General features: G+C 42.6%; 1 protein-coding gene across 1 annotated transcript; it reads right to left on the reverse strand.

The window, feature by feature from the left end:
- Positions 1-9505: 9505 nt before the first annotated feature.
- On the reverse strand, positions 9506-11729 carry LOC139784670 (uncharacterized). Its single transcript, XM_071723866.1, has 4 exons — positions 11598-11729; positions 10851-11001; positions 10168-10526; positions 9506-10096 (listed from the first exon to the last, which is right to left on the reverse strand). Exons 1-4 carry the CDS (start codon positions 11727-11729, stop codon positions 9506-9508), a joined length of 1233 nt encoding a protein of 410 aa, XP_071579967.1.
- Between the last annotated feature and the right edge of the window lie 6880 nt (positions 11730-18609).

Genomic DNA, 18609 nt, shown 5'->3' on the forward strand with positions numbered 1-18609 from the left:
CGTCCACGACTACGACTGTCATATGTGCTTTGGCCCTTACGTGGAGGAATTATCGTATAAGTTACTACAGAAGTAACGCTCGTGTAAACGTAGTACGTGACAGATAGTGTGTGCGTGTGCGTGTGCGTGTGCGTGTGCGTGTGCGTGTGCGTGTGCGTGTGCGTGTGTGTGTGTGTGTGTGTGTGTGTGTGTGTGTGTGTGTGCGTGTGCGTGTGCGTGTGCGTGTGCGTGTGTGTGTGTGTGTGTGTGTGTGTGTGTGTGTGTGTGTGTGTGTGTGTGTGTGTGTGCGTGTGTGTGTGTGTGTGTGTGTGTGTGTGTGTGTGTGTGTGTGTGTGTGTGTGTGTGTGTGTGTGATCATCAATGTATCATATATCCAAAATCACACACGTATGCATATGCTGTCTTGTAAATGTCTTGTAAATTACTGTCTTGTAAAAGTTGAAGAGAACGAGAAAGTGATCTGTAGCGCAATTCGTATTGTAGGCAAGTTAAAATATTAATTGAATCAAGTCCATTATGTTATTTATGATAGACGTTGATTTTATATCTTAGTGTCTGGAAATATTAATTATTCATGAAAGCAATAACAACAAAATAAATTTTGGTAAATTTTATATTCGTATTCAGCTATCTCTAACATTTTAAAAAATAATTAAATTAAATATGTTCTTCTCACACACAAAAAAGATTAGACTCTAAAAGGATTAATTAATATTTAATCTAAATATATCCATCATAATAAAAATTATAATAGCAAAGTTTTTGAAAGTGGTAAACAAACCAGTTTATATTTTTAATGCAAACTTTACCTCGAATTTTTATATTTGTTGTCAGTCATCAGAGGATTTTTTCTGCAGATATTTGAAGACTGGTGGATAATGGATTTTCTCGTGATTGAACGCATACACGATTCTCTTTATTTAGATACTAACTTTTTGAATTTTGCACTAAGACTTTACTTTGGAATATGGCGAACTCTTTGGTAATGAAGTTCTTAACAAGGTAAGATTTAAGATTATGCAATATAATTATAATTAAATTATCGTTTGGGAATATTATACATAACATTAACATAATTATTTTTTAAGGTAATTATGAAGGAGAGGGGCTTTCTTACCGATTTGGCTGAAACTTCACAATTTTGTATATTTTGGTGCGTACAACATAAATCTGTAAGAGAGAGAGAGATAGATAGATAGATATAATTTATTATGCCCAAGCAAAGGCTAAAGGGCAAAAAAGTAATATAGCAGTTACAATAATATAGCAATTACAATACTATAGCAGTTACAATAATATAGCAGTTACAAGATAAAGTAAAGTGCTCTCAAGCATGAGTAACAATGAAGTTCAACTGTATTAAAATTAGCGGCAACTTTAAGCAAGTAACATAGGAACTAAGAGCCAATGCAACATACCATCAATACATACATAGCAAACGCAATACGGTATAACATAGCATAAAATTAATAGAATACATAGCAGTACAATATAGCATCAATCTTCAGCACAGTAGATGAAAGCAAAGAAAGATGGAAAGAGTTCCCATATTGGCGTTAAACCAAGCAATACGAAAGTAAAAAGAATTATGCTGACCGACGGATGACGAAGGACAATTAGGACGGACCTGTCAAACAAGCTTCGCAAGATCAGTATCAGAATTACAATAATATAAATAACAGGCTTACCATCGGAATGTCTAACGCATATCTAGCCATTCTTTGCCCAGACAAACTTGTAGGACTTCTCCTTAGCAATACGCTTAACTTGCTTTAATAAGTCATAAGTGGTCTTAGATAATAGCTCATTAACATAAACGTTACTATCGGAACCGCCACCACACACATCCTCCAGCTTAAGTGCACCTTTAGCGCGCTTTTTTGATATTAGATTATCGCAAACAGCGCCCGAGGTCAACGTGACAATAAACGAGCCCGACGTTGCAGCAGCTGTGGGACAGTCTCGAACACTCGCTGACCGTGCCCTCCCAACCGCTCTGACGCCGAGAATATGGCACGACAAGTCAGAAACGTCCAATGCCTTTAGTACATTTCTAGCAAGCTCAGACGGAGCAACAGATAACGTCGATGGCAAACCTGATATAATCAATTCATTTCCGCCATGAGCCCCATGAATCGACTGAGCAGACTTCAAGTCGTGGATATCGCGAATAAGATTTGTATTGTCGTGCTCCAATTTAGCAATGTGCTTACTATTTTGAGCAACGTTGTCAGCAAGACGATTTAAGTGACTAAGTTTATCCCTAAGTTCTTTATTAGTCCGTTGTTGACTATCGATAAAAGCAGAGATCTTCGTATCCGTCTTTTTTACCTGCTCAATCAATTCACGCAAAATATCACTGGTAGAGTCATGCATAGTGTCATGCGTACGTGCACCGGATGGTGAGACACCAACAATATTAGATGCGATATCACCTTGATCAGAAGGAAACGCTTTGCGTTCATCTCTAGGTGTAACTGGCATATTTGATTTGCAACAAGCACTGGCAGCCTTCATGCTAAGGTAAGCTTTGACACAACCTGGATGAAATGATCTAAGACACTCAGCACAAGAATTAGATTTACCGGCAATCGGTTTAGAACACTTGGCGCACGTACGCTGCATCGAAGGTCTATGTCTCGCACAGATACAGCCCAGAAAGTGAGGTTGGAATCCAGACAGATTTAGCACCGAAATAAAGGCATAAAGCTGGCAAGTTCGGAATAGATTAAATGCAGAACATGACAAGCAGCGAAAACTTGCTTATACCTGCAATAGAAACAACCCGAAGGCAACCAACAGCAGAGATATGCTCACAAAAGCAAAGAACGATAAAACAGATGTGCGTGGTACTCACAAGCAGAGAGAGAGAGAGAGAGAGAGAGAGAGAGAGAGAGAGAGAGAGAGAGAGGAGAGGAGAGGAGAGAGAGAGAGAGAGAGAGAGAGAGAGAGGAGAGAGAGAGAGAGAGAGAGAGAGAGAGAGAGAGAGAGAGAGAGAGAGAGAGAGAGAGAGAGAGAGAGAGAGAGAGAGAGAGAGAGAGAGAGAGAGAGAGAGAGAAGGAGAGGGAGAGAAAGAGTAACCATATAGTTAAAAAAGATAATAGAAATAGAGTTTATGCTTTTTTTAAAACAGAAAATAATTGGTATATTGAAAAGTCTATATAAATACAAAGTATAATAAATACAAAGTTAAATAATAGCACATAATTAAAGTAAGGCGCCAGACTATTATAGGACAGGTTGCCGTTATACTGTATTATTACTGTAATTTCATGCACTTTTACGTCACTACGCATGATCATGTACGTCTACATCATGTCGATAAGACAGACATTCTAACCACGCAACTATCAATTTTAGTACTTAATAACATTTTCCTAATTGAGAGCGACAATTTTAACTTATAGATTCATTCATGTTCTACGCACCAAAATACACAAAATTGAAATTTCAGCCAAATTGATGAGGAAGCCCCTCTCCTTCATAATTACCTTTTTTAAACCACATTTAACTGCAATAATTAAATTATTTATATTCAACCAATTAATAATTTTTAAAATATAAATAATTTACCTCGTAAAACTATTATTTTATTGCATATCCCCGTAGGGTTCATAATCTAGTATCCTGTGGCGTTTTTGAAGGGACGTACCCAACCCTATCCAAGTTTAGTCAAAGGGCAAGGGGCGTTTTTAAAGAGACGTACCCAACCCTATCCAACTCATCCATTACCATTATCATTTTTCTTTGGACCAACGGTTTAACGTCTCTTCCGAAAGACGGAGCCCAGTTTTTCCATCTAGGGATACCTCTCTCCGCTAGATGGGGGGGACAGCGTTTTTGCTGAGAATTCTCAGTGGCCTAGCGGGATTCGAACTCGGTTCTCCGGATTACGAATCTGGCGCTCTACCCACCAGACCAGCCGTCACCCTTATAAATAATTTACCTATTAGACTATTTATTTATTATTGAAAAATTAATAATTATTTTCCACTAATTATTAATTTTTAAATAAATAGTAATTTATTTTTGATAAACTATCTATTAATTATTTTAATAATAAAGAATTTATTTCTACTAATTACTAGTTTAAAAAAGAAATTAATTCATTTTCACCTAAATACTTTCATGAACTTTCATGAATTAGAAATTTTTCTCTGACAAATTACCAATTCTTTAAGTAATCTACACTTCTCACAAAAATTAAAGGAACACTAAATTTATCTTTAAAAATAGGCAAAATTCAAGCAGCTGTAACTTTGTTAAAAATAAACGAAATTTAAATTTAAAAAAAGGATTTTAAAGCTTGAAATTTCTACTTTCGAAAGGTTGCTATTATTTTTATTTTCTGTGAGTTCGGTAATTTTTACATATAGAAAACTATAAGCTGGACAAAATAGAAAATTTTCCTCTCATTTTGTAGGCCTGTCACGTGCACAAAAAGAATCTGCGAAAATTTTCGACTTTCTACCGTGAAAGCTTGAAGTTTTTCTTATAAAATCTTTTTTTAAAAATGTTTCTACGATTTTTTGTTACTGATTTATCGCGGATTGAATAAGAAATGAGCATTTTGACTTTGATTGCTCATAACTCCCTTAAAAATCATCATATCGCAATTCAAAAAACAGATTCTTAAAGCTGAAACTTTGCTCTATTGAACGGTATAATTGCCAAATTTTTTAAAATAACATGTAGATATGATACAAATGGATGAAGATAATGTAAAAATTAGCGATTTTTCTCTTTTTCATTTTGACCCAGAAAACAATTGTGCAGAACAACAACAAAAATTTATTGTTTATGTTTTTTGTACTTTTAAGTACCCTGCATTTAAAAAAATTTGCCAAATAGCTATGAGATTTTTTTCATGGTTTTATGGAGCAAAACGTACAAAAGATTGTAAAATTGCTTAAGAAGAGTACATAAAATTAAGTTTTGGGAACTGTTAGGGGAATGAATAAATCTTACATATACTTACGTATTTTGAGTCGTAGAATCCGAAAATGGCCATAAAAATTATGTCTATAGCGGAGAAAACATGGAAAACGAAGGAAAATGCGGAAAAACATAAAATCGTTTAAACTCCCAGGCGTAATTTTTTTACGTTTTTTAATGCAGGGTACTGAAAAGTACAAAAAAACATAAAGAATAAATTTGTTTTATTGTCCTGCACAATTGTTTTCTGGGTCAAAATAAAAAAGGGAAAAATCACTAATTTTTACATTATTTTCATCTATTTGTATCATGTCTATATGTTATTTACAAAAATTTGGCATTTATACCGTTCAATAAACCAAAGTTTCAGCTTTAAGAATTTGTTTTTTGAATTGCGATACAATGATTTTTTTTAAGAGAGTTATGAGCAATCAAAGTCAAAATCCTCATTTCTTATTCAATCCACGATAACTCATTGTCAGTAACAAAAAATTGTAGAAACATTAAAAAAAAAAGATTTTGCAAGGAAAACTTTAAGCTTTCGCATTAGGAAGTCGAAAATTTTCGCATTTTTTTGGTGCATGTGATAGGCCCACAAAGTGAGAGAAAAATTTTCTATTTTGTCCAGCTCGTAGTTTTCTATATGCAAAAGTTACCAAACTCACAGAAACTAAAAAATAATAGTAACCTTTCGAAAGTAGAGGTTTTAAGCTTTAAATTTAAATTTTGTTCATTTTTAACAAAGTTACAGCTGCTTGAATTTTGCCTATTTTTAAAGATAAATTTAGTGTTTCTTTAATTTTTGTGAGAAGTGTATAATTTACTTTTACTTAAATATTATTAATTCTTATATAAATAGTATTTTTTTGTAACTAATTACTAATTTGCTAATTCAATAAAAATTTAATTTGTTGTTATTGCTAATTTCGTGAATAATTAAAAAATAAAAAATAAAAATATTTTGCAGATCCTTGCTTAACACTACAAAATAGGTGATATCAGTAAAAAATTACCTTTTTCAAAAAAGATAAAAAAAAGGCGCCAAGTACACGCAATGTATTTTGTAAATTCAAAAATCCAACCTAAGTGGTAGCTTTATTTCTTCTTCACAAAATTATATTACCTAACTTAACTCAAGTAACATGTATTTCAAAAAAAGATGTGAAATCTTTAATTTCTCCTTCAGAAAATTATATTACCTAACTTAACTCAAGTGACATGTATTTCAAAAAAAGATATGAAATCTTTAAATTAAATTGCGCCAATTGCAAAGAGAATATGTATATTGCTTTAAAAAATAATTGTTGTGCAACTACTTAAAAAAAATAAAACCCAAGTGGTATCTTTGTGTTCCTATTCAAGGGTCTTCCTATTCCAACCCAAATGGTAATAGCTTCTTAATTCTCTTTAACAAATTTTTAATATTACAAAGAATCATTTTAATTACAAAGAATTAAAGAAGTAACAGTACAAAATAAAAATATTTAATTAAAACAAAATAAATAAATAATAATAAGAGAAACAGGATCGTAACGATATACAATCAATTAGAATCAAAAGCCATGCGATCCAAGCCTAGGTCTTTGACGGCCTTATATTAATTTCTGTATACATATATATCTATATATATACATATAATTTTTCCAACAAACTGCGCGCCGATTATTTGTCGGACTTGAAACACAGTTATTGTCAGAATTAAAACCCTTCCCTCCCCGGAATTAAATCGACTCGATTTAATTATCTAAAAACTGTAGACCTAGGCTTGGATCGCATGGCTTTTGATTCTAATTGAAAATAAATAAATTTTTCTTGTAAAAAAACTTGGCGCTGCTAGACTTTGAAATTTAAACATTAAAATTTAAACAGTAGGTACAGTACACCGATTCCACCCCGGGAGCTCCGAGGGAGGGTGAAGGAGAGGTGGTATCGGATTGCGGGGGGGTGAGAGAGGGGGGGTATCGGGTTACACAAGGGTATCGGATTTCGCGGGGGGGGGTGAGGGGAGGGGGTATCGGGTTACACAAGGGTATCGGATTTCGCGGGGGAAGGAGGAGGGGAGGGGTTGACCTTGACATACCACGTTTATGACTCACGTGTATGACTCACGTGTATGACTCACCGGGATGACTCACCCGCGCCGCAGGGTCCGCGGGAGGGAAGTCCGCGTGGGGGTGCGCGGTCGCGCCGCGGGGTCTGCGCGGGGTGCTCCTGCTGCCGCGTGGGGGTCCGCGGTCGCGCCGCTGGGTCCGCGCGGGGTGCTCCTGCCACCGCGGGGTACGTTCGCAACGACGCCGCTAGGCGGCGCACAATGGGTAAGACTAACTCGATAGCACACTAAGTAGGAGCGTGTTTTGTCGATGACGCATCGAACCTGTCGGAACACGTTTCGTAAACAAATTTTTTTCTAGGAAAAGGGGGTGTTATCGCGTAGACTAAACAATCTATCTACGCAGTACATAAAACAAAGGAAGAAATGACGTCATCGACGATGATCGACCCGATGACGCATTGAACCTGTAGGGACATGTTTCGTAAACAAACTTTTTCTAGGAACAGGGGGTGTTATCGCGTAGACTAAACAATTTCACACTATTTTTTACGACGCAGTACGTAAAACAAAGAAAGAAATGACGGATCGACGATGATCGACCCGATGACGCATCGAAGCGATGATAAAATTGAGGTAGGGATGGACATGCACGCAAAGAAATTACATCGTTCATTTAGTCGTAAAAAAAGCCTGTTTATTTAACTCTTCTTTTACATACTAACGTACTAAAAAACTAAAGCTGCGAGCTCACAATCGATGAGCTGATTTGTATTGAATGCATCGCTAGCGTATATTACATTCGACGCTTCCTTGGGATCCGTCACAGTGGACGCGATATCGGAGAACTGCGCAATCTTTGCATCGACTGCCGCAAGTATTCTGACCAATCGATCGAATCTTGCATCGATGCACCGATCGAGATCGAACATAGGGTGCAACGTCGATTCGGTCATTATCAAGCGTACGTTTACAGATTCGAGACGTATGAGTTGACGTTATTAACCGACGTACAAACTCTCACCGTTAGCGGTCCAACGTTTATAAAAACTGTGGATATCTTTGTAGTCATTGCGAAAGAAATTCTGAATGTTTCGTCATTGCTCGTAGAGTGCCTTCCACGTTTCGATAGATAACATCAGTTCCTTTCCTTGATGATCTCCAACGGCGATTTCCACGTAACTCGGTGGACCCACGTTGATGCCAATTTCGAGGAATTTGTATCCCGTAGCTGTCAACGCGTATCGTCTGCTGAGTATACGAACCGCGCGACAGTCCAACAAAATGCTGTATAAAAGAAATAAAATTAGTTTTTTTTGTAAGTATTACAATTTGCAAAGATATAAAAACTGGGGGGAGGCTCTATATGTTTTTTTTCTTAAACGAAACTTACCTATTACGTCTGTTCTCATACGTTTGATTTTCAACGTCGTGAATTGGCACGTAATAATTCACGCGTTTTCCACCATTGTTGCTGCTGCTGCTGCTGCATCCTTCAAAGGAGAACATTTTTTCCTCTCGGCTCTGAGAAGTTGACCGTTAATACAAGCGATCGGGACAAGACTGATCATATAAAATTAATCGAGTATACGCGACAACGCCGACATTCCAAAGTAATAATGTGGTGGGGGAAAAAAAGGGGGGGATTAATGTTTATAGAACTGCGCAGTGGAATTTTTTTTAGGAGAGGGGGAAGTAAAGCCTACTCTAACGGTGATGATGGGGGAGGGGAGGGGGAGTAAGAAATAAAAAATTATAAAAAGTTGTATATATAATTAATTTTTTTTAAAAGATCGCAAATCCTTATGGCGTCGCGCGCGACCACCAGTTAAATAGTTTAATTACATTTTGTAATGCGCAATTCTTAACATGTTTTCCACAGCGCATAGTATTGGTGACATCTAGTTTATTCAAAGATTCGATATCTTCGTAATGCGCATCCAGAGTCTCGACGATTAAATTTTTTCTCGCATAATTCTCAAGCAGATCCACCAGCCATTCTCGTTTCTGACATCCCTTGACGTACACGAGAGTCGGCATCTCGTCATCTTCTTCTTCATCATCTTCTTCTTTTACACCAAGCAGATGTAATCAGGCGTTTCACCATGCTGTACGGCACGTTTCCGTCTTCCCATCGTAATCCATGGTGATTCGCAATCAACCAGGTAGCGCACGATTTGTCGGATTTTGTGAGGAGATTCCACGGCATGGGGTACGTAAAGATGTGATGCGTCAGAACGCAGCCTTTTCTCAGCACCCCCCGCCACCTCCTTCACGATAAATTTCATCCCGACGAGGAATCCTTGCAGGTCCACAAACGTTGGTATGGACATGACGAGATTTCTTTATCTCTCTCTCGTCGATGCGTCAATCGAGAGGAATGACGCGCAACTCTGCAAACCGTCTCGCGACACTCTGATTTATACTTCCCCCCCTCCCTCCCTTTCCCCTCTAAATAATTGTATCGGGGAGTGAAAAAGAGAGAGAAAAAAATATTTACGTCGACGTTGCCGCGACCACTCAGACTATTTTGCGCACCACGTTCGTCAACGGGTTGTACTCAATCACGCGGTCGTGTATGATGAGACAGTACGCGGAGGTATTCGGCGGTACGTTCTCCATGCAATCGAATTCTATTCTGACATCCACGGTGGCGTTTTTTACGGATTCGTTTTGGCGAGAGCAATCGATGATCACAAACGGGCCGTTACGTAGAAAAGTCGAAACGGTAAGACTCGGTTCGAGATATTCGTATCCGTAGTAGCCCTTGCAGAAACGCGCGTACATATCGTACAGAATCGCCCATCTGTGTTTATCAAAGTCCAAATTCATGTCGTCGTACGGATAAACTTCCGAGTTTAGATAGAGTTTTAAGTTGGTCAAGTTGCAGTAGTCGAATCGGCTTGTGTCGGCGGACATGACGTTCTTCCGACCCGTCTGCAGAGCGAAGACGACGTATCGCGGTTTCTCGAGCTGAGTCGCGGTCTTAATGGCCCACGAGTGCTTGGTCGTGTTCTGCAACAGGGGATACTCGTACAGATCCCACGAACGGAAACCCATACTTAGATATCGTCCGTTTTCCAAGGCGCGCAGCATCGACAGCTTGTTGATCTTGTTCAATACCACGTAAGACATTCGCCATTGTATCTTGAGTATTTTGATAGTAGGCTCCAACGCGAGACTTCCACCAGGGATATGTTGTCGTTGCGCGATCGTATCAAGATCAATTCGTGACGAGCGTTGATCACCACGCGTTCGTAATCCTCGCAAAATCCCAGTAACAAATTGAGCGGTACGCAGAAATTGAAATATCCGTTCGCGTTATTCTGTGGATCCCAGCCAGCGTTTCTCAGGATCACGCTTCTGTCGGACGATACCGTAACGTAGTTCTTGAGCGTGCTGGTTATTCCTACGTTTCTGCAGCGATCAATCTCCATACCGTCGAGCTCGTATCGAATCTCATCGAACATGAACGCGACGCAATTAGTACCCAATACTACGTTATCGGCTTGACCGGCTGCTCTGGTCACCGACAATGTTCCTTCGACGTAGAGAAAACTTTCGCACGGCAACGTATACAGATCCTGCTGTTGTATGGGTATTCGTATCTCGTCGCTATAGTCAAATGTTGTGTTGGCGTACGGGTTGTACGTGAAAGTCTCGATCTTGACGATGCAATCGTCAAAGACCGGCTCGCCTCCGATGTTGAGAATTTCAGTAATCGTTCAGATGTTTCGCACTGCGAATCCCAGAGATTGTAAAAACTTTACGTTCGACGCGTTGAGCTTCTTTCTCGTCTCTTGTTTAACGCCACCGAATGTCGACTAGACGATATCGTCGATCGGCGCAGCCGTAAAGATATTACTGTTATCTGTCGCGTGCTCCGAGTCGTTCAACACTAGCATCTCATATGTCGCGCGTACACTCACGCACACGGCTGCCGCGTTATCGCTCTCGCCGTCGTACGTGCAATCTGACGGTGATTTCTTCTCCTCGAAAATCGAGCAATCGTCCGTCTTGATCAGCGACGCGTATTGTTAGATTCGTAACGCTCCGCGCGATGATCGGCAGGTAAATGATCTGCGCCGGCGTTTCCGATATCTTATATCCCGGTGGTACGCTCGGTGAAAAGTCGTGTATCGTATGAACGCGTTTGCCGTTGCTGTACGCACCCGCGGTCACGTTACACTCCACGCGGATAATGGTTATGTTGATAATATTAATCGGTGCGTCCGATTCGAATATACCACTGTCCCGGCTGCAATATACATCTTGACGAGAATCCCAGCAGCGATACGACGTTGTTCGGTTTGTTAAAGTTCACTCTGAAAGCGCACTTGATCTCGCTCTTCATCGTATTATAGTTTGCGCGGAGCACTATCGGGTATTCCGCGGCCTCGTCTTCGTAGCCGTTCGCGCGAACGGCCTCCTCTCGCGCGATATCCGCGACCGAAGTACGATCGTCGTTGGAACGAACCACGCGTCGCGGACGTTTCCGTGAAATTTCACGTTTCAAAAACTCGTGTATGGCCCGTATCTCGTACGATCCCTCGGGAATCGTAATTTCCGTGTCATCCTCGTCGAAATAAAATTTATTATTCAAAAAATTCACGTTCGGAATCGTGTGATAAGTCTCAAAACACGTTAGACCGAGCTCGTAGTCACCGTCGCTCAGATCCACGGCGGGAAAATAGTGCCCCGCGAGGATGCTGCTCTTCCCGGTCAGCGTGAACGTTATAGACATGTCGGCGGAAACCGTTCGACGAACACTGAGTCTCCACACGGCGCGTCGTCAGGTTTTAAATTAGCGTCGATCGTCGTCGATCGTCCGGAGAAATCGCAGACACAATTGTCCACAGATGCTCTGATCGTAGCCCTGATAAGACGTGCTATTGTACTCAATCTTCGTCACGCTCGGTCCGAAATATCGCACCAGTTCTATCGGTAGTCGAAGATTGCCGAAACTGTCGAAATATACGACTCGATCTCCCCTCTTGGCGTACGCTACCCAATGAGTACCGCGGCCCGCTGCATCGTTCAAATTCACAATACCCCTCTCGTTTCGACGTACGCCATCGACGATCGGTAACGAATCACGCATGAAAACACCTCTGAAGAACGGTACGCGCATTCGCCTTGCCAGTCGACTCAATTGTACGTTAGTCGTAACACCCGTGGGCATATTTAACGACTTCTTTGATGTTTTTTTTAAATCTTCAACGCTATTCCTCGCCCGCGTTTGTGCGGGCCGAGATACAGTCCTTGTCCATATTTGTACGGAGCGAGATAAAGTCCGCGACCTTCCATGGCGCGATTATGACGTTGCGTCTCTTTCAGCTGACGCCGCGCGGCTTTGCTAGCGTTCACCGCCGTTGTAATTCCGGCCGCTCCGCCGCGCCGGCCAGAGAACCGAGAACTCCCAACAACGGTAGAATCGGCAATACGCCGCCTCGTTTCGCTGTCGAAAGTATCCGTTTTTTCGTCGGCCTTTCCCTCGTTCGTGTTTTCTTTGTTCTCAAACCCATTCCGAGCTTCGTCTTGGCCGCCCAGACGGCTGTAGCGGCAGCTCTCTCTCCGAGAGCCGAATCTCTCGCGATAACGCGTCCTAGCGCTCTCTCGGCGAGTATCTTGTCCGCCGCATGTCTCTCGGTGAGGCCTTTGCTACGCGAATAGTCTATGTCGTGCTCGCGACACGCCGCATCCAATTGATTTACACCCGGATCACATCTAGCCAATTGTTCTCGTAGACGAGTACCCGGACCGCAAAACTGATAGCCGGGAATGTGCAATTCGAACGGAAGTGCGCCTATCGCGCGATTAAACAGACCTCTACCTTTTTTTATTTTCGTTGACATTCGCCGCATTCGGCGCTAAAATCGCGAATATCCGAAGGTCTCGACAGCAGGACGGACATCTTTGCGACTGAGCGGTGCCGCTCACTTATAAATAGACGTTTGAACGAGAAAGTTCGATTCAGTCGTACAAAGTGCGAGAAAAAAAAGAGATTCGTGCGACAACCGTTGGCGATTCGCGTGACGAATTGCGACGACAGATCACGGTCGATGGAGGGCAACGCGGAGAAGCGCAGACACGGTACGATGCTACCGACTACTATACGCGCGATCATTTGCGGCCCCTCGAATTGCGGTAAAACCAACGTTCTGATAAGTTTGCTGGAAAGTCCGCACGGTGTTCGTTTCGAGAACGTGTACGTGTACTCGAAATCGTTGCAACAACCGAAATACCGATATCTGGAAAATTTATTGACATCAATCGACGAAATCGGTTACTACACCTTCTCCAATAAGTGACAGTGACGTCATTCCACCGAGCGACGCGTGTCCAAACTCGATCTTCGTCTTCGATGACGTGGCGTGCGATAAGCAAGACACTGTGAGAGAGTATTTCTCGATGGGCACTTGAGCGTCGACGCTTTTATCTCTGTCAGACGTACGCGAGAATACTTAAACATCTGATATGTGACAACGCAAATTTGCTGATCCTGTTCAAACAGGATGGCACTAATTCGAAACACGTGTACAACGATCACGTAAATACCGACATGTCGTACGATGAATTTTGCTCGTTGTGCCACGATTGTTGGCAATGCAAGTACGGATTCGTAGTGATAGACAAGGACAGCGCGCATTCGAACGGCCGATACAGAAAAGGATTTAACGTGTTCGCGATACCGCAAAAGCGGTCAGTCGTCACCGATACGTCGTCGAAGGTGAAACGTTAGCGTTACAGAGAGATCGACACTCTGCTTTGTTTTCCCCCCGCGATGGCTGCGATCGACGGGAGCGAGAATATTCGCAAACGCGAAAAGATCGTGAAAAATATTGCGAAAACGAGTGATTCGATTCGCAAGAAACTTCGCGCTTTGAAGACCGGTAAGATCGAAAAGGCCATTGAGTTGGACACGCACTTTAGACCTCTCATCGGGCCGCTGAAAAAGATCGTCGACAACTCGAGCTTGATCGCGGTGAAGAAAGAGGAGCCGACGGAGAGCGACGCTGACGCGAAAATCGAAACGCTATCTGTTCAACAGCGCGGGGAAGAGGAGGAGGAGGAGGAGGAGGAGGAGGAGGATGCTACAACGAAGAGAAAGAGGGAACGATTAGACTCCTGGTTGGATCTGTCATCAACACCGCGTAAATCTAATCAATCGAAACGAGCGAGAGTACTACCGATAACCTCTACACCGTCCGCGGCGACGCGAACCGTGAAAGTCCCGAATTACCGACAAACGTGGATGTTTTCGAAACCACGGACGACTCGATCGCGACGACCGTTCAAAAGCAGTTGCAAACGTCGGAGGGTCGAGAAATGTTTATAGAAACGCTGCAAAGTCACTTGGGTCCACTGAGCCGAGTTTACATCGCGTCTGTTTTGGGCGTCGATCCACTGATAGACACCGTGTACGGCGTTTATCTCGGCAAGAATAAAATGATGCTCGGTAATAAACGTTTTGACGTGGACACCGCGGATAACATTTATATCGGCGGCATACGATACGCCGGCACACCCGGTATTTACGAGTTGATCTTCAAGAGAATACTCGATAACAAGCTCTACACGGAGGACGATAAGCAAAAGTACAGGAGCATGTTGTTGGCAACGAGTGCTAATAAATTCAAGCACGATCCTCGCGAGCGAGTAATGGGCAACAAGGGATACAAGTATCAATGTGTAATCTCACCGTTGATATCAACCGAATCCAAGAAGAAAAAATCCGGAAAGGGATTATTTGCGCTTCGCGCGATGACGCTAACCGACAATAAGATCGACTACGTGCACTGGGACGATCCCAACGAGCTGGTGGATCGTCTGCGATTGCTCGACGCTTCGCGTCAAGCTGGCAACAATGCCCACGACAACGAGATCATGTCGATCATCGAGGAACTTCGCGAGGCTGGGCTTATTATAAATTAAACGGCGCGACAGCGATCCGTTCAATCAGCGTCAAAATGCCGATCAATAAATTTGGATTGTTCGAGCAGAGCGAAGACGCGACGAATGCCATTTCGTACCATCGGTGGAGCGGATTAGTGAGAAATTTCGTGCGCGACAACGCTCTGTGTCGCACCGCCACGGAATTTGACGCAAGGTAGCGCAAGATTCGTCGCGTAGCGCAACCTGAGACTGACGGTGACGCGGTTAACAAACTATACGTGGATCAGTGCATTAAAAGTTTGAGAGATCAACGGAAAGAGTCAGACGAGAAGCTTACCGCGTTCAAGAAGAACGTGCGAGCGTTACAATTAGAAACGGCTAACGAACGGTTAAGAAACGGCTCAGAAACGACTATCGAACGACGATGAGTGACAAGAAACGGTTAGATGACGACGACGAACGACAACGAACGGTTCAAGAACGGTTGTCGAACGGTTCAAGAACGGCTCAGAAACGATTACGAGCGGTTCAGAAACAGCTACGAACGACGGAGAAACAGAAACGGCTATGAACGGCTAAAGAACGACGACGAAGCGCCAACGAAACGCTAACGAAACATGAGACCGTTAAAATCCGATGTGGATAAAAATATCGAATAGCGACGGTTGGTGGACGAATTGCACGCACCGGCGAAAAGAAATTTTCCCCGCAGACATGTCATTGTGCGAGGGTACGACGACCTGTGGCAAGCTGATATCGTCGAGATGCGCCCGTACTCGCGTTTCAACGGAGGCTGCCACTACATACACACCGTCATTGATGTGCTGAGCAAGCACGCGTGGGCCGTGTCGCTCAAGGGTAAAGGCGGCAGCGAGACAGCTGACGCTATCGCTGAGATAATTCGAGATAGCGGGAGGTGCCCTAGTAACCTACAAACCGATATGGGGAAGGAATTTTACAATACCGACGTGCAACGTCTCGTGAGGATACACGGCATCAATCATTATTCTACGTATTCGGTGATGAAGGCATCGGTCGTCGAGCGATTCAATCGCATGTTAAAGAGCGACATGTGAAAATGTTTACGTTTAACGGAAATTACAAGTGGGTCGACGCGTTATCGCGACTCGTGTCGGATTACAACGCGCGCAAGCATCGATCGGCATGCGACCCGTCGACGTTACCCCCGCGATCGCCGAATGGCTCTTGGCTACTGTGTACAGCGCGATAAAGATCGCGAGCAAAGTTCAAAGCGGGCGACTCGGTACGCGTCAGCAAATACAAGACAATTTTCGAGAAGGGTTACACGCCGAATTGGACCACCGAGGTGTTTAAGATCGTTAGAGTGCAGCGTACCAATCCCGTAACCTACCTACTCGAGGACTATCGTGAAAAATCCGTCGCTGGAGCGTTCTACGAGCACGAGTTGCATCGCGCGACTTATCTGGACGTATATCTCGTGGAGAAAGAACTGCGTAGGAGGGGCGACGAGGTTTACGTGAAATGGCTGGGATTCGATGGATCGCACAACTCTTGGATACACAAGGACAATGTTATTTAATTCGTGCAAACTGTATTTTATTCTTAATATAAAAATTGATACATGTAAAGTGTTTGAAATATTAAATACAAAATATCCAATATATAAAAATATATAATAAAAAAGTATTTGAAATAAAAAGTACAAAATATGCGTGATTAATATTCCTTCCATTATACATATGTTACATTACATACATACCTATATTATATTAAATACATAAATTATATTACATATATTGCATACATTGCATACATTATATTACATACATTGCATACATTGCATACATTATATTACATACATTGCATACATTAATCTTCACTGTTCCTTATCATATAAAGGTATTCGATAATGTCCCCACGGCAACGTATCGGTCGAATACGGTACGATATATCGCTTATCGTCGTACGGACTCAGAGCGATTTTCGTCTCGCGAATAGTGTACACTTTGCACAATTTCGATCTTATACATGACTGCGGTCGAGTCATTTCGATCTTATCGTTCAATCACCGCGTGTAGTCGTCGAGCGTAATGGTACGCGCGATGACATTGCTTTTGACACTTTTCGCTTTTTTAGTGTCTTTCTTACCATCGACTCGCAAGGCGTACATTTTCGCCCTAAGTCCAACGAATTCGGTCATAATGGCACCGTTGTTTTTGTAGTTCATCAGGCCCGGCACTTTTTTATTGACGAGAGGCATACTATACGCGTTATCTACCGCATAGTCACTCTTTTTGAACCTGGCTATATCACGTTTCATGTTCTCGTACGCATCGTCGCACTCGATATGATAAATCAGACTGTCCGTGTCGGTGTACATAATTCTACACATGTCGCGGTACAGGGGAGACATGTACTCGTGGTGAAATTCGTATAGGCACACCTTCGACATGTCGAGGATGCACATGCCGACGTAGATCGGTTTGTCGAATTTCACCTCGAGTTGTCTCGAGCTGTGGAAATTTGTTCGCGCGATTATTGCCTCCGCGCCGTATCGTCCGTCCCACTTTGTCAGTAATTTTACGTCGACGTGGTTGCGTACATTTTCCATTGTTTTCCCGAAAACCGCGTTATTCATCAATTTATATAAATTTTTCTCGAACTCATTTTTGGCCAGTGTTCTAAATTTTGTATTGAGTTCGATGTAAGCGCGGAGCCACACAGATTGAGCGAATTGCAATACGCGATGTATTTTTGTGACGCGAAGGCCGTGGCGCGTGCACTGCTACAGATTGCGATAATGGATTACATAACGCTTCTTATCGTACAGCGTGGCAAGAGCGAGAAGTTTGTCCTGCCGTTTGCCGGGCGGTTTATCGCGCGTCGGTAGGTCAGTGTGCGCGTCGTGTTTATCCTGCGGATACTCGAGATCGACCTCGAGAATATAACCCGTAGGCGAATCCGAAGCGATCGCGCTAAAGTCGAAATTTGACACGTCTTCGACCCATCGAAAATCTGCGTAGGGCAGTGGCTGACACATCGCCCAGCCGTACAGGTTGTTGACATCGAAGTACATCAGGTACGACGACGGTTTCGATGGATCGTACGACTGCATGTACTTATTGTTGGCCCGCGCGTATCTGTTTGAACATTGACTCAGGCCACCGCGAATTCCGCGTTCGATAAACATGACCATGTCAATGTCGGTGAGCAGTTCGAAATTGACACGATTATGTTTCAACATGGCGTCCCACGTAAAACCCGGTAAAGTGTAGTAGTACGCGGGATCAAGTCCATAACTCGCGATACAATTGTCGCGGAAATTTTCGAAAATTTCGGCCAACAGCAAGACATCGGTTTTGAGGTATAGATCGCTGTATTCGCCTAGGGTTCGAACGGAGAATCGCTGCCAAACGTTCGCGGCGTGCGCGTAATCGCTTTCGGATACGGTGTCACCGGTCAAGGAACTGTAAAATGAATCGCGCGGCGGTAAACACGAGTCCTCCAACTTTTCGACGCAATCCACATATTCGTATAGAAAGACACCTTTTCGCATCAATAATTCGAAATCGTGGTCGGATAACGCGGAAAATTTTGAACGTATAATTTTTAATTTATCCTTATCGAGGAAGGATGCCAATTTTGCGAGACTCGTGCTAAGAAATTTGTACAAATCGATAAATCTTAATTTCATGTCGCGAATCTGATCTTTCGGCTGTATCTTTCACGTGCTTCGTGAATGAGAT

This window comes from Temnothorax nylanderi, unplaced genomic scaffold (assembly GCF_030848795.1).
Source record: "Temnothorax nylanderi isolate EJ_2023f unplaced genomic scaffold, tnyl_v1.0 TNYL_tig0657_pilon, whole genome shotgun sequence".
Lineage (NCBI taxonomy): Eukaryota > Metazoa > Arthropoda > Insecta > Hymenoptera > Formicidae > Temnothorax > Temnothorax nylanderi.

Excerpts from the sequence above, each read along its gene's own strand:
- LOC139784670 (XM_071723866.1), bottom strand. The coding sequence starts at position 11,729 with ATGTCTATAACGTTCACGCTGACCGGGAAGAGCAGCATCCTCGCGGGG. Across the intron at positions 11,002-11,597 it reads CTTATCACACGATTCCGAAC|ACGGACGATTGCTCGATTTT; the intron begins GTGAATTTTTTG and ends TCGCTGATCAAG. Across the intron at positions 10,527-10,850 it reads GGAGCACGCGACAGATAACA|GAACATTGTCGGTGACCAGA; the intron begins GTAATATCTTTA and ends TCTACGTCGAAG.